Genomic DNA, 15,127 nt, shown 5'->3' with positions numbered 1-15,127 from the left:
CACCACCTCCCATACCACCCCCACCCGCACCTCCCCGTTGTCGTTGGCCTCCAAGTACCTTTCGATACACCCCATCACCCTCCCACACACCGCCTCATCTGCCAGCAGTCCCACATCCAACCGCCACAACGGGCGTTGGTCCCTCTCCTCTCCCAACTCCAGTTCCACCCTGGGCGGGGCGTGATCTGAAATGGCTATGGCCGAATACTCCGTTCCCTCCACTTTCGGGATCAGCGCCCTGCCCAGAACAAAAAAATCTATCCGGGAGTAGGCTTTGTGCACGTGGGAGAAAAAAGAAAATTCCCTGGCATGCGGCCTGGCAAACCTCCACAGGTTCACTCCCCCCATCTGATCCATAAACCCCCTAAGCACCTTGGCCGCCGCCGGCCTCTTTCCGGTCCTAGATCTGGAGCGATCCAGTGCTGGGTCCAACACCGTATTAAAATCCCCACCCATCATCAAGCTTCCGACCTCCAGGTCCGGAATGCGCCCCAACATGCGCTTCATGAATCCGGCATCATCCCAGTTCGGGGCGTATACATTTACCAATACCACCCACGTCCCCTGCAACTTACCGCTCACCATCACGTATCGACCTCCATTGTCCACTACGATATTCTTGGCCTCAAACGACACCCGCTTCACCACCAATATTGCCACCCCTCTGTTCTTCGCGTCCAGCCCCGAATGGAATACCTGTCCTACCCATCCCTTTCTTAACCTGACCCGCCACCTTCAAATGTGTCTCCTGGAGCATGACCACGTCTGCCTTCAGTCCCTTTAAGTGCGCGAACACTTGGGCCCTCTTTACCAGCCCATTCAGGCCACTCACATTCCACGTTACCAGCCGATACAAAAAAATAACAAAAATTAAATGGGTCGACAGGAGCTATCAACTGTCAGACTGTTTTACGAAAAGAGGGGAGAATTCACAGAAACTTTTAGATATTGTTAATGAAGGACGCTTGTTTCTGTGACTTTTTTTTTTTCTTTCTCGTCCAAATTAAAAAAAAAAGGGCGGGACATCATGCGTGTGTTTTTGAGTTTTGAAATTTTGTTTTCACCTAATTATTTTTTTTCTCCAAGGATGGGGAGACTGTTACGTAATGGGTTAAGAGACATTGCAATTAGTTGTCTCATTTATGTTAAGTATCCATTAATTGACACTGATATGTAAAGGGGCTTCAGGTGGCCTCTGTCAGGTGGCGTGTTGTTAAGAGTTTTGTGCAGAGGCTGTGGAAGTTAAATAAATGGCGTTTGGTGAAAAGGAACAAGAACTTTAGACTCTTCATTTCACAGCAACTAAAAGGTCTAACATTTGAAGCTTCAAAATTGACGTGATCCAAAGTGCCAACAAAAACAAAACAGGTTAGTAACATTCAATTTTTAATTATTACATTTTCCACACCAATAAAAAACATACGATATATCATGAGTGTTTTCACACTATTTTGTGAAAATGTGATATTTACTCACAGGGGTTAACTGTTCAGGTCCCAGATTAGAGAAACAGCATGCTATTGAGGAGCTCCCCTTCACCCAACTGCACCATGATCTCCTTCCCCATTCACTGATCTTCCTGTCAGGGGATCTTCCAGTTGATTGATGTGACCCTGTTATATATGGGGGTCACTTGAATGAACAGACTCTTGGGAGACAAATATATTATACATCTAAGGTGTTGGAAAAGTGTTTCAGGATCCGTATGCTACCTGCAATAAATTAACCAGTGATTCTCCAGTAGTACTGCACACTGTAAGTCAGAGGATACATTTATTAACCTACAATATCAGCAACTTGCATTCATCTAGCACAATATGGTGAAATGACCCAAGGTGCATCACAGGAGCATTATCAATCAAAATCTGTCACTGAGCTACACAAGGGATACAGTGTAAGGGCAGATGACCAAGAGTTTGGTTAAATGAGTGAGTGTTCAGGAACATCTTAAAAGAGAAAGAGAAATAGAACGTAGAAAGGTTTAGAGAGCGAACTCCAGAGCTTAGGGCGGAGGCCACAGAGGAATTTGAAAATAAGATGAAAAATTAAAGATCAAGGAATTGCTTGACCGGACCAAGCCAACATAGGTCAGGGAACACCAGGGGTGATGGACAAATGACACTTGGTGCGAGTTAGGATACAGGGAATAGCAGTGTTCTGGATTAGCTGAAGTTTAAGAAGCATGGAAGGGGGGGGCGTCATCCACGAGTGTCAAGTTTAGAAGTAACAAAGACATTCATGAGAATTTTCAGCAGCAGATGAACTAAGACAAGGCCAGAGTCAGGCAATTGCATTAAGGTGGATAAAGGCAGTCTTAGCCAAGGTGTGAATAGATCGAGATAAAGAATTAGGGTTATTCTAAGAAATAAAACTGAATTTTTATTGCAGTGCATTGCATATATGTTAGATATTTTCAGCTTTGAATTCTGTGATCGCATTTCTTGTGATTTTCCACTTCAATAACAATGTCCGTGGAACTCGACATTTGGAATCTCTACCCATCTGAGTGACAACTGCTTGACCCTTGTGAATATTTCAAGGTCGGCCATAGGCAAATGTTCTTGCATTCATAGCAGTGCTTTTATCTGCATCGGGGGGGGGGGGGAATGGACAGTAGGTGAGGTAATGTGAGGGAAGTCAGGGAGAGCTGAGGGCAGAAAAATCACAGTCACTGCTGGACTTGGTGACTGCATCTCCGAGGCAGAAAGAACCAGAGAATATTTGGGAATCAAATCAAGTCAATCCTAGTCACTGAGGTGGGTCCTTCAGCCTTCAAATTGCCTTCAAGCAATGCTCGACACCACTAGAATGCTGGCTTGACTTGCATCCGGAATTGCTGAGGGGCTAATAATGAGAAGTATAATGTGTGACATCAGTGCATAATTATGGAGGTAGTTGTCATTTCTGGCAGAAATATCCAACTATGCAAAACAAGCCGAGGCTTGGAATGGAAGGTTCCTGATCCATTGTATCCCACGGCCATGGCTGGAGAAGTGGAAAGGATTTAGAAAATCCTCCCTGTGTTCTTCGATAAATACTGGAGCATTATAACATTCAATGGCAAATGTATTTCTAAATTGCTCTATTTTAGTTATTATTGAAATAGAACAATGTAGGTAAATAGAAAATTGACAATAAAGCTAACAAAATGGAAAGGATTATTATACAGATAGATATCAAAATGTAATTAAAAATAAGAAATCATATATTTTACACAATTGCAGAGGCTTATGAAAAAATGGAATGGGATCTAAAATAAACTATAGTATAGTGCGATGTACATATAACGTATGTAGGTTTGTGGACAGTAATTTGCACAAGTTTCAATATTTAAATTAAGCATTTCATTTGTAGATTGAATGAAAATATGCACAGAACTTGTGTGCTGGGAGAATATTATATTTACACCAGGAATATCTGACAGACGACGTGTCCTAAAACAAAAGGTTAGATGCTTAGTTTTCAAGTTGGAGCTTTGACTTGAAAGAGGATTGTAGTGTTGCAGATATTTTGTGAAGTTACATGTGTGAAAAGTGGAGATGTGCAAGAGCATTGGGCACAAAGGAGAAGGGAAAGAATGGTACTCTGGGTATGAGGAAAAGTAATGGTGAATTGATGGTTAAGTTGAGAGTTTAGATTTAGTAAAGAAGGTTAAACGACAAAAGCAGATGTCAAGTTAGTATCTCCATTCTGAGAGGTGACATTAGATGCGAATAGGGAACGATTATGGAGAAAATGGTGAGGCAAACCATTTGGTAGATATTGGGTACAGGAATCTTCAGATTTACAATGGGTGTGAGGACTCTAGTTCAGTTTCAGGAGAAAGGTAGGTGGTCCCAGTAGTGGTGGGATGGGAAAGAAACATTTTGACCAATCGAACTTTCAGTGCAATCCCAAGAGAACCCCTCTTTTTTTCTCCTCCCCTTTGTACTTTCCCACTGCTGCTGAAGCTTGGCCCACACCTCATGCATTAATAACTTAACTCAAGGTTGTGTTTTGCAGTTTGTGTCACATGTAACTGAGATGAGCTTACAACAACATATTCATGCCATTACCAGGACAGCCTATTTCCACCTCCGTAACATTGCCTGACTTCGCCCATCGCAGCTCATCTGCTGTTGAAACCCTCTCTTGCATTTGTTGTCTCAAGGCTCAACTACTCCAAAGTTCTCCTGGCTGCTCTCCAACATTCTACCCTACATAGACTTTAGGTCATGCAAAATTCTACTTGGTCTTAACTTGCAACAAGTCCCATCCCCCTTCACCCCGTATCACTGACTCACACTAGCTGCCAGTCAAGCAATGCCTTCATTTTAAAGCTCTCATCCCTGTCTCGCGTTGTAACCTCCTCCAGCCTCATGAAGCTTCAAGATATCAGCATTCCTCTAATTCCAGCTTGTGTATCCCAAATAATAATCACTCCACCCTTGATAGACACACATTCAATTGCCTCAGCCCTAAGCTCTGGAATATTCTCCTTGCGCATCTCCACTTCACTTTCCTTCTTTAAAACGCTCCTTAAAACCGACCTCTTTGACCAGGCTTTGGATCACCTGCCCTAAAGTCTCCTTGTGCTCAGTGTCATACGTGTTTTATAATGATGCCTGGTGTTGTAAGACTTCTTGTAATGATGCTGTAAGCATCTTGAGATGTTTCAATATGTCAAAGATGATATATAAATAAGTTGCTGTTGGCAGGGCTGTGATTGAGATTCTGAGGTTTTGTAGCAATGATTCAGGGGTCCAGCAGTCACAAAATGGCTCATCCTGAAGTTCAAAGCAGAAGAATGATTGGGAGATTGTGTGTGTCTGAGAGAGCCCTAAAGTTGGGATATCCTAATCATGGGCTGTTGTCAGTAAAATGAAAGGAGTTCTGCAGTTAGGCAGGACTAATGTGTGTTTAAACTATCTGGAGGTGTTTTTGTGATCTGAACTTACTGCCCTATTCACTGCAGGATATAACAGCATTATGCATTTCATTCTCTCAGCAGTAGGCATTAGCTGTGACAACTTTGGGAGAGACCCAGGATTTGACAATACAGATGGTAGCGTGAGGGCTTGGGCTGAGGGACACAGTGGAGTTCCAGTTGGAGGGTGCCCTCCCATTCTCCACTTTCCCACCCACCACCCCACCAATCTCTTACACACACATTCTCCAAACATTGGCAGCATAGTGTAGGACAGTATGATAATGACAGAAGTGGGAACTGTGGTCACAGAGGAAACCAGAATGGTTGGAGAGAGCGGGACAGAGTTTGGGGTGAGGGAGGGACATTCTAAAAGCTGCTGACTGTGAGGAAGAGGGATCCTCCTCAGACACCCTTCCAGTTTTTTGTTCAAGCACTGAGCTGGCAAGCAAGTCCTCGGCTTTTCATGGTAATAACACACATGTAACAATTGTTTTAAACCACTTGCATTTATTTATGGCCCTGATTTGGAAATAGAATCTAACAAATTGATGCTATTTTCCACTATTAGGAAAAGATTCAAAACATGAGCTCTGGTGAACAATATATTGGAATTAAGGGTTATATTTAAGCAAGGGATGTGATGAAAGCAGTTAGGTCTGCTTACATAACCTACATTTTTGCCATGATGGCAAAGTAAAAAGGCCGGCAATCAGCCAAAACAGTAATGGGGCGGAGAAGCTGCCATATTGTTTGTGAGCATAAAACCAAGGGATTCAAGTTAAGGGATAAGGGTGGATAAACGAGGAACAGAACTAATATTTTTAGTGCTGCACATGGACTGAGACTTGACCTGTGCTAGCCATACAATAGCAAACAGTGTGGGGCACTGAGCAGGGGCAGAATACAGGGAATTCCACCTACAATGAAAAGAACACAATTCTACACATTTCTCTTTCCTTTATAGCAAGCATAAACTGAAACTGAGAAGGAACGGCAACTGAGGAGAGGGTGTGCCCACCCAGCTGCCGCTATGTGCTCCACAGCATACAAAATCAAATTTCTCATATGGGGGTGGGGTGCGATCGCAGTGCCTAACAGGTGGCTCCTCAGTATATGAGAATTGTGAATACACTGCAGTCTGAAGGTGGCACTTGTCCATTTACCAGAAAGCAGACTTGTTTCTGTTATTGAAAAATAAAAATTACCAACATTAGTGAAAAGTAATTGGAGGGGGTCACATACATGAATACTTTCAGATGTAAAGATATGCAATTGTATTTTTATCTCCACATCAGGATGCAGAAACTAATTTGCATTTAACAAGGTCTTAAAAACAGAAATGAGATAAATTGTTGTAGTAACTTTGGCAGGTCATGAAGTTCCCCTACCCTGCTGTGTTCCCCTTAGAAACCTTGGAATCCCCACAGTGCAGAAGGCCATTCAACCAATTGAATCTGCACCGGCCCTCCGAAAGAGCACTCTACCGAGGCCCACTCCCCTGCCCTATCCCAGTAACCCGGCGCATTGGTCATGGTTAATCCACCTAACCTGCACATATCTGGACTGTGGGAGGAAACTAGAGCACCCAGGGGAAAAACACCCAGACACAGGGAGAATGTGCAAACTCCACACAGTCACCCAAGGCCGGAAATGAACTCGGCTCCCTGGCGCTGTGAGGCAGTAGTGTTAACCACTGTGCCTTATCTACTTTGAATGGTTCCATGGGATCTTTCGTGTCCACCAAGAGAATAGATAACGGCGGGGTGTGGGGAGGGTGGAGGGGCTTGTTTTAACTTCTAACCTGATATATCCGCTCTGACAATGCAGCACCCACTCAATAGTGCAATTGATGTGTCAAGCTAAATTATGAGCTTAGGTTATTGGATTGTGGTTCGAATTCTCAGTTTTCTGACTGAGGGGAGATTGCAAACATGGAACAAATGCAAGCACATAATTGCTAGGGAAGTGTGAAAGCCAACATTATTACACGTGTCTGAACTGACTGACTTGCTTGTTGACTGCAACAGACTATACAGCACAAAATCATCCACAGAAAAATCATGTTTATCTGCCATTGTGATTTGATCTATCGAACGTTTACATGATTCACAAAAAAGGAAAAGAGGATTCACAAAATTCTACTTTTAATATCCACAAAAAAGGAGTTACAAGAAGTATAAATGTACATTGCCAACCAATAGCGTTCTATTGTTCTAATCAATAGGAAATGTTTCAAAAACTCTCTTTTAAGTTAATTGTACATCTCAAAAAATAGAGGTACTTCACTTTTCGGCGTAACATTCTTCCGCCTAAATGCCTAAGGTTAGCATACTAACATAGAGGAGGTGGATGAGGTGGGGGGAGGAAAGAAATGGGAACAGTTTGAGAGAATTACCAATGGTCATTGCACTTCAGTATTTTGTCCCAACTACAACAAAATATTCCTTCCGATTATACTCAAGATTTTATTCCAGAAATTGCACAATGAACACCAACTTGGGATCAAATTCAACACCATTTCAATTCTTCCCCCTTTCCAGAAATAAAATTAAGAATATCCATCAGAAATTGGGTATTCTCCATGACCCAGATTCATTCACTTTGTTTCTGGATCAATTTCAGGCTACTCATCACGTATTTACCAGTTTATTATCTGTTTCACAATCAGAACTTGGCAAACTCTTTCCCCAAACCCAATTGATCCCATTTCTTAATGGAAATCTTTTCAGTTTTTTACTTCTCCGAACCACATGGCACCCCCACGTCCTATCCCTCTGTATTAATTTTATTGCTTTCATTAATTAATCATTAAGCTAAAAGACAGTCTGAATAGGTTAGAATTTTGTTTTGGTGAAACTAAATTAGATACACCAGCTTGTTTCTAGTCTTTAAATTAATAAACCACCTCAATGCGCTTCTACAGGAGGGTGAGAAAGTACAATTTGACATCAAGCTACATAAGATGATATTGGGGCAGATGGCCAAATGCTTGGTCAAAGAAATAGCTTTCAAAGTGTGTCCTGAAGGATGAAGGAAAACAGAAGGCGGTATTCCCTCCCCCCTCCCCCCTCCCCCACAATGGCAGGGGTTCCCATGGTGGATGCAGGGGGGAGGGGCCATGACTTGCCTTCCCGCTGCCAGGGAACCTGCTGTGAAGGATTGACTTTAGCAGAACCAGAAGATCCTGCAGGTGGAAAGGGATTCAAAATCCCACCCAGAGAGATGGCGAGGTTTAATAGGATATTCCAGAGTTTGGAGCCTAGGTAATTAGAGGCACAGCCACCAATGGTGGAGCAACTGAAATTGGGAATACACAAGAGGTCAGAATTCAAGGAGGATAGATATATTGGTAGGTTGTAGGTCTGAAGGAGATTAGAGATAGGGAGAGGTGTTGCTTTACAATGAGTCAATGTAGGTCAGTAAGCACTGGGGTGATAGACAAATGGGTTAAAGCATGGCCAGCAGAGTTTTGGATGACCTTAAGTTTGTGGCAGATAGACTGTGGGAGTTAAGCCCTTGGAAGAGTCAAGTTTAGGGGTAATAACATCACAAATGAGAATTTTGAGCTCAGACTGGGCAACATTGGGTGATGGTATGGTGGTGGAAATATGCACTCATAGTGATAGCCCAATCATAAGTTTGGAAGACTATCTTGTGGTTGAATATCACACCAAGGTTGAAAATAAACTAACTTAATCTGATAAAGGGTGAGTAATTGAGATGGTAGTTGGGGAAAAGAGTGGTTGCAACTAGAGTATTGTCTCCAATTCTGGGCATCACATTTTAGGAATGATGCAACAGTATTGCAGAGGGTGCAGAAAAGATTTATGAGAATGATTCTGGGAATGAGAACTGTCAGTTACAAGGACACAATGCTACAACTGCACGTCGGTGGTGGAGGGAATGAGTGTTGAAGGTATTGGATGGCATACTAATCAAACAGGCTGCTTTTCTCTAGATAGTTTTAAACTTCTTGAATGTTGTTGGAGCTTCACTCATCCAGACAAGTGGAAAATATTTCACCACTGTCCTAAGTTGTGCCTTGTCAATGGTGAAAGGCTTCAGGGAGTCAGGAGATGAGTCACTTGCAGAATGAACAATTTCTGGCCTGCTCTAGTGGCCATAGTACTTATGTGGCTTGTCCACTTAAGTTTCCAATGGTGGCTTCTCTGGAATGTTGATAAAGGTAGATTCAGCAATGATAATTTCATTGAATGCCAAGGGGAGGTAGATAGAGTCTCTCTTATGCACTTAGCTATTGTCTGGTACTTGGGCACAAATGTCACTTGTCACAGCTTTGACAAAGGGTCATCTGGACTCGAAACGTCAGCTCTTTTCTCTCCCTACAGATGCTGCCAGACCTGCTGAGATTTTCCAGCATTTTCTCTTTTGGTGTCACTTGTCACATATCAGTCAAGCCTGAATGTTGCTCAGGTCTTGTAATATGTGGGCACAGATTGCTTCATTATCTGAAGAGTTGTAAATGGAACCAAATACTGCACAATCAGCAACAAACATTCAAATTTCTGACTTTATGATGGAGGAAGGGTTATTAAGCAGCTAAAGTTGGGCTTAGGATACCACCCTGAGGAACTACTACAGCGATATCCTGGTGCTGAGATGATTGCAGTTCAACAACACAACCATCTTCCTTTCTGTTATGTATGACTGCAGATACTTCTCCCTCCCCAGCCTGATTCCACTGATTCAATTTTACTACAGCACTTTGTTGCCAAACTTGATCAAACTCTGGCTTGATGTTAAGGACAATTACTTAAACGTCACCGTTGAAATTCAGCTCCTTTGTTTATGTTTAATTGATGAAACTTTAGGCCCATTATCTTTCAAATCAGTAAGAGTAATTGGTGGTGAAATTAAGCGTCATGATCACAAAATCTCAATTTTCCTTCTTTAACTCCGAGGAAGAGGATTTTAATTAAATTCCATAATCCCAACTTTTGTTCTGGGGAGGGTGGGGTGGTGGGGTGGGCGCGGGGGTGGCAAAACAGTTTCTTTCTTCCAGGAATAAGTACGGGAAAATAAGCACTGTGATCCTGTTTGAAATCTTCCTTGCAATTCATTTTCAAGGTAAGACATAACAACATTCAGATACACAATTGTAGTCATCACTGAAAGCATGCAAGGTCTTCTTACAACTGACACTGATTTTGTAGCCAGAATACAGCATAAATCTTGGGTTAAACATCAAGTTAAACAAGCTAAATAATGAATACAAAGGCATAGGTTAATTAGGCCCAGCTTTTCCCCTCATTTGTGGAAGCAACAGAAATGTGGTTGACAGTGGCTGTGGAAGACAAAATAACCAAAGATGATTGGTTTTTGCAAGCATTAGGTGAGCGTTGGACACTTGATCGAATCAAGACTTTTTGATCCAAAATCCTAAACGATGGCTGTGCTTACACATAAGGAGTAAGAAAAAATAATTAGATTATAATTAAAACATATACACATATTTTAGGATTTTGTTTAAGAGAACAAATTTGTAACCTAAATTGGAATATGGAAATACAATCCTTCAAGGTTTACATTAAACATAATCGATCACAATACACATTATAGTACACAATGTATTCATTAATGTTCCTGGAACCTATGGAAAAACAATGCAATTCATAACAAGAAACAATTGTTATCACAAGCTGAATCTAGGAAAAGATCAAGGAATAGCATGGTCTTACCTAATTGCACTGATTTTCTTGCAATGTTATCAGAAGTCACTGTGAAGCATTTCCTGTATACACCTCATCCTGATTTTGGTCTAGCAGTAAGCCCATTGCTGCCTGTCTACGATTTCCTTGTTTGTCTGTGTAATTATTGTCCACATGTATAGAAGAATCACTTGATGCAGGTGAAGCATTTGCTGTAGTTAACGTGGCACTGGCGTATGCAGAGCTGCTGTAATCTATCGCAAGCTTCTGTGTTTCTTTGTCAATTTGTGCTATGTTTAGAGGGATTATTTGGGGTCCACTCGGTAGATTATTTCTTCCCTGTATACCAAACAAGGATATGTCAGCTTCTTTCTTGTTCTCATCCAATGAGCTGTAAGTGGTAGAATTCTGCAAATATCTGGTGTTTGTTTCTAAAACAACTGGATTATCAGATTCAAACTGAAGCTGTGACACTGGCAAATCTCTGTCGGTTGCTGATGTGGTAGGAGCAACATCTGTTCCTGAGCTGGTTTCCAATGCATCATAAAAAGCTGGATGTTTTTTCCCTTCATTTGACTCTAGATTGTCTACATATCCTGGGGCTCGCAAACTAAAAAAGTCTTGGCTATCAGACAGTAGCCTTTCATGATCTGGGTTGATTGAATGTTGCAGTGCTTGGGCAGTTAACTGTTGTTGAGGGCTTTGAAAGGGTTCCACATCTAATGCAGTTTGCTTTAGGTCTGAAAACATAGGAACACTCTCTTGAACATCATTGCTGGGAAACCTTGGTGAGAAATTTTCTTCAGGCATTGGTGTCGCACAACCAGTGGAATATAAGCTGCAATATTCTTTCTGATCACTTTTCTGAATTTGGAAATTTGGGGCATTTGAAAGAGTTGGGGGCATACTGTTATCTGTACTATAGCCATAATCTAAACCACAGTCTGTATTATCAGAGAATATAGGATTTGTTCCTTGAGTTTTCTGTAACAGCTTTGATTTGCGGACAACTTGTTCTCTCCTATTTGGAGTACAAAGGCCTCTAGCATTCCTGGTCTGTCTTGGTATTGTAGCCTTTCTAGAAGGAAATGGGGGCGATGCTGGAAAAACCAACTGAGGGGGACTGGACATATCAATTCGTTTACGTCTTCCGTAAACAGCTTTTGAATCACTGGGGAAAGGTACATGATGATTCCACTGACGTTTGGAACCAACCTTTGGTCCAGCTCTTTCAACAGGTGCTGTTTCATCCCAGTCCATCATGAGCTTCTCTAAACTTGAGAGACTGGATTTCTCTTCACTTGCCATATTACTGCAAATATTAATACTTCCCTCAGAATTCTCAAATGATGCATTAAAGTGGGATGAAGATTCTGTGAAAGTCTCTGGAAATGGCCTTAGCTTTACTTTCTGAGGTGTATAATTTGAAATATCCAAGATATCTTTTGATTCATTCAGGTTGTAATCCAACACTGGTGTGTAATGGTTATTAAAATATGCCATGTTCCCATCACAAAGATTAAAACTGGATTTACAGCTCAATTGAAGTCCTCTAGAAAATGCCATCCTGGAGGTATCAGCTGATAATGGCAATGAATTAAAGTATTTCTGAGATGTGTGGTCCATTGAACAGGCTGCATCAGATTGACTCTCTGAAGGCAATGATGCTTGTAAAATCAGAGAACTGTGGTCTGGCCTAAAAGTATTAAATGAAGAAACCTTATTAAAATGTAGGTTTGAACCAATTGAATGTTGACTGTATGTATCAGTTGAGGTGGCTTGAGAGGAAGTAACATTATTGCTGGTGTCATAGCCAAATGTACAGTCTCTGTTACCTAGAAAGTCAAGACCAGAATACTCTCTAGGTTGCTGTATTTCATCGGAATTACTGAAATTTGCAGCTTTAGGTCTGTAATTGCTATAATGGGCATAGTTATCTGGAGTATGTTGACATGAAAGTCCAGCCTGTCTAGAAAGTGGTGGTCGAGGAGCAATTCTTTGGAAAGTTTCTGTGTCAGAAGTATGATACGTGGAGCCATATTCAACACTATCTGAATTCTCTGGAATCATTTGTGGATAAGCCTGTCGTGTTTGATTTGTATGTTGCTGGCTACCAACACAATTAGGAGAATTGGTTTTATCAAACCCTTCTTGGTAATGCGTTAAGTGTCTTGATGGCTGTGTTGAATTGCTGACTCCAAAGCTTCCAGTTACGTTACACGATTCTTGTCCAGTCTGCGAAAATGACAGATCCATCAAATCTGAAGAATCATCTGAATCAAGTAAAGAACGGAAATATCCAGCAATACAACCAGGACTTTGTTGGGCAACATTGCTTTGGTTGGAGGATAGGCAACTCATCAAATATCCATTTCTTGACACAGAACTTGATTCCCAAATAGTATTGGGAAATGACTGCGTTGACATACCAGGATAAGATGGATACAATCCATTTCTGATTTGTTGCTTTGAAGGATAACCTTGATTTATATTCCAAAAATTTTCATTTTGTCTTGCCCATTCTGAATTTTCAGCATTCATGTTCCGAAAAATTCCATGTTCCGGAAATGGAAGTGCACGCTTGTATGGTTTCCTCCTTTGAACTGGTTTCTCTTTCATTTCTGTGCCCCATTTGCATTTTCTTGCATACAATTTTGTCTCACCTAAGAATATACGTTTTCTCTTTCCAATGCCTTCAAAGAAATCGCTGAAAGTAGATGATGATTCTGCAAATTGTCCCACTTGCCTTCCTCGAGAACACCCGGCTTTTCCACCCCTCCTTCGGGTACCTGCTAATGTACGATAAAATTGAGACATGTCCTGATGCATAGAAGCTGATCTCTGAAATGATCCCGGGTCACTGGGAGACCAACACCTGGGTGGTGAGCATCTACCCAAGATCAGACTTTGTTTAGTTAAAAAGGCCAATTTGGACAAAACATCTGCATAGTCTGTTGTATTGTCATTGGATCCAGCAATATATGTAGGTTGTGGTGGAGAAAGTTTATGATGCCTTGGCTTTCTTTTCACGTGATTGGTAGCTTCATTGCTACCTTCAGGTAGTACTTTCCTTGGCCGACCTCGTTTCCTTTTAATGACGACAGGAATATCACCTGTAGGTAATGCTGACGCCATCTTATTCCTCCTACCTTTCTTCACCGTTGGTAATACAGTTGTGTTTTGCTCTGGCATAGTAACATTATGCATTTTGACTCCTGCACTCAGATTGTTCTGTGCTAAAGGTTTCTGGCACATTTTTGTTTTTCTTTCTGTGTGCATTAGGTACTTCTGAATATTGATTTTTGTTAGTTTAACTAACATCTTCCGACTCCCTTTGCATTTAGTTTTTGGGTTCTTATTGAAAAGTGTCCTTTTAGGAGGCAACCGAGGGGCTGCTCCATAATCTTGACATCCTTCTGTGGATGCTGAAGGAATGGAAATACTCTTACAGTATTTTTCAAACTCAATTTGTTCCAAACTATTTTCTCGATTATACTGAATCATTGTTTTTTTCCTCAGCGCATACTTTTTACATGTTGTTTCAGTTAAAAGTAGTCCAGCATTTATCTCCTCTTCATTCTGGTTGTTCTGCTTCAGAATTCCAGCTTTAGAACTCTCACACTTTACGTGATGTCTATGTTCCGGCACGCTGTACAATGACATATTTTCAAAGAAACTATTGTTGTTAGGTGATACTGCAGATGAGATCAGAGCTTCGATTTTAGGATCTGTGTTGGCTGGATCAAACTTTTCAAATTCAACACACCTGCGTTCACAATGGTCTGTGCTCTCCTTTCTTTGCGTCCTATCCATTGCTTGCCTTCGGCTTGCCATCTGAGATTTAGATCTTATTTGCAGGCTTTCCTCTGGGCTTCTAATGCTGCCAGCAAGCACAACTGAAGAAAAGAAACTATACTGTAATCCTGTCTTTTCATTTTTTGCTACTTTGCTTCCATTACTTTGAAAGGTGCTGGAATCAATTTTAAGTGTACCACAACTGAGCTAGATGCCATTATTTTGCATGTCATCAGACAAGAGATTTAAGTCTTTCATGATATCTCTTAAAGTTACTACAGGGTACAAACATTTTTTGCCATTGCCACATTAATTTTTTCAGCAATGTCACAACGTTGTTAATATTTCTTTTCCCAGTTCCCACTGTAGCATTTGGAAAACTTCTATGGAGTGTATTAGTGGACACTTTTTCTTTTGAAAATTCATTGGTTTCAGCTTTAACAATGCTGGACTTGTCTGATCCTATGTCTGACTTAAGACTTTCTTCGTTATACCAGATTTTTGTTTACCTAGTCTAAAAAATACTAACTGAATCTATTTGAATCACAGTATCTGGTTCATTATAAGTCTATGCATTTGAATACTGACCATCTGTTATATCTAGAGACCCATTGGCCAAAGGAACACTTTTGGTTTCTTCAGAGCCATTACAAGGTTCCTTAGAAGCATTTTTATTATGGCTGGTGACTTGGTGATGTGTGTATTCTCCTTTTAGGACAGTTGAATGGTTTACTCTCTGAATGTTAATGTTAGC

At 41.2% G+C, this 15,127-nt stretch overlaps 1 protein-coding gene across 5 annotated transcripts in view; it reads right to left on the bottom strand.

Moving 5' to 3' along the window:
* ahdc1 (AT hook, DNA binding motif, containing 1) overlaps positions 1-15,127 on the bottom strand; it is a 296,855-nt gene that overhangs the window by 26,269 nt on the left and 255,459 nt on the right. For all 5 annotated transcript variants that reach the window (XR_011940848.1, XR_011940849.1, XR_011940850.1 and 2 more), the window contains one exon: positions 10,609-14,474. Coding sequence is in view for 1 of the 5 variants with exons in the window: in XM_072500577.1 (XP_072356678.1) it covers positions 10,645-14,412 (3,768 nt within the window). In the remaining 4 variants the exon portion in view is untranslated. The remainder of the gene's footprint in view (positions 1-10,608; positions 14,475-15,127) is intronic.

The sequence above is a fragment of the Scyliorhinus torazame genome, chromosome 1 (assembly GCF_047496885.1).
Source record: "Scyliorhinus torazame isolate Kashiwa2021f chromosome 1, sScyTor2.1, whole genome shotgun sequence".
NCBI lineage: Eukaryota > Metazoa > Chordata > Chondrichthyes > Carcharhiniformes > Scyliorhinidae > Scyliorhinus > Scyliorhinus torazame.
This window is presented reverse-complemented; position numbering and strand designations above follow the sequence as displayed.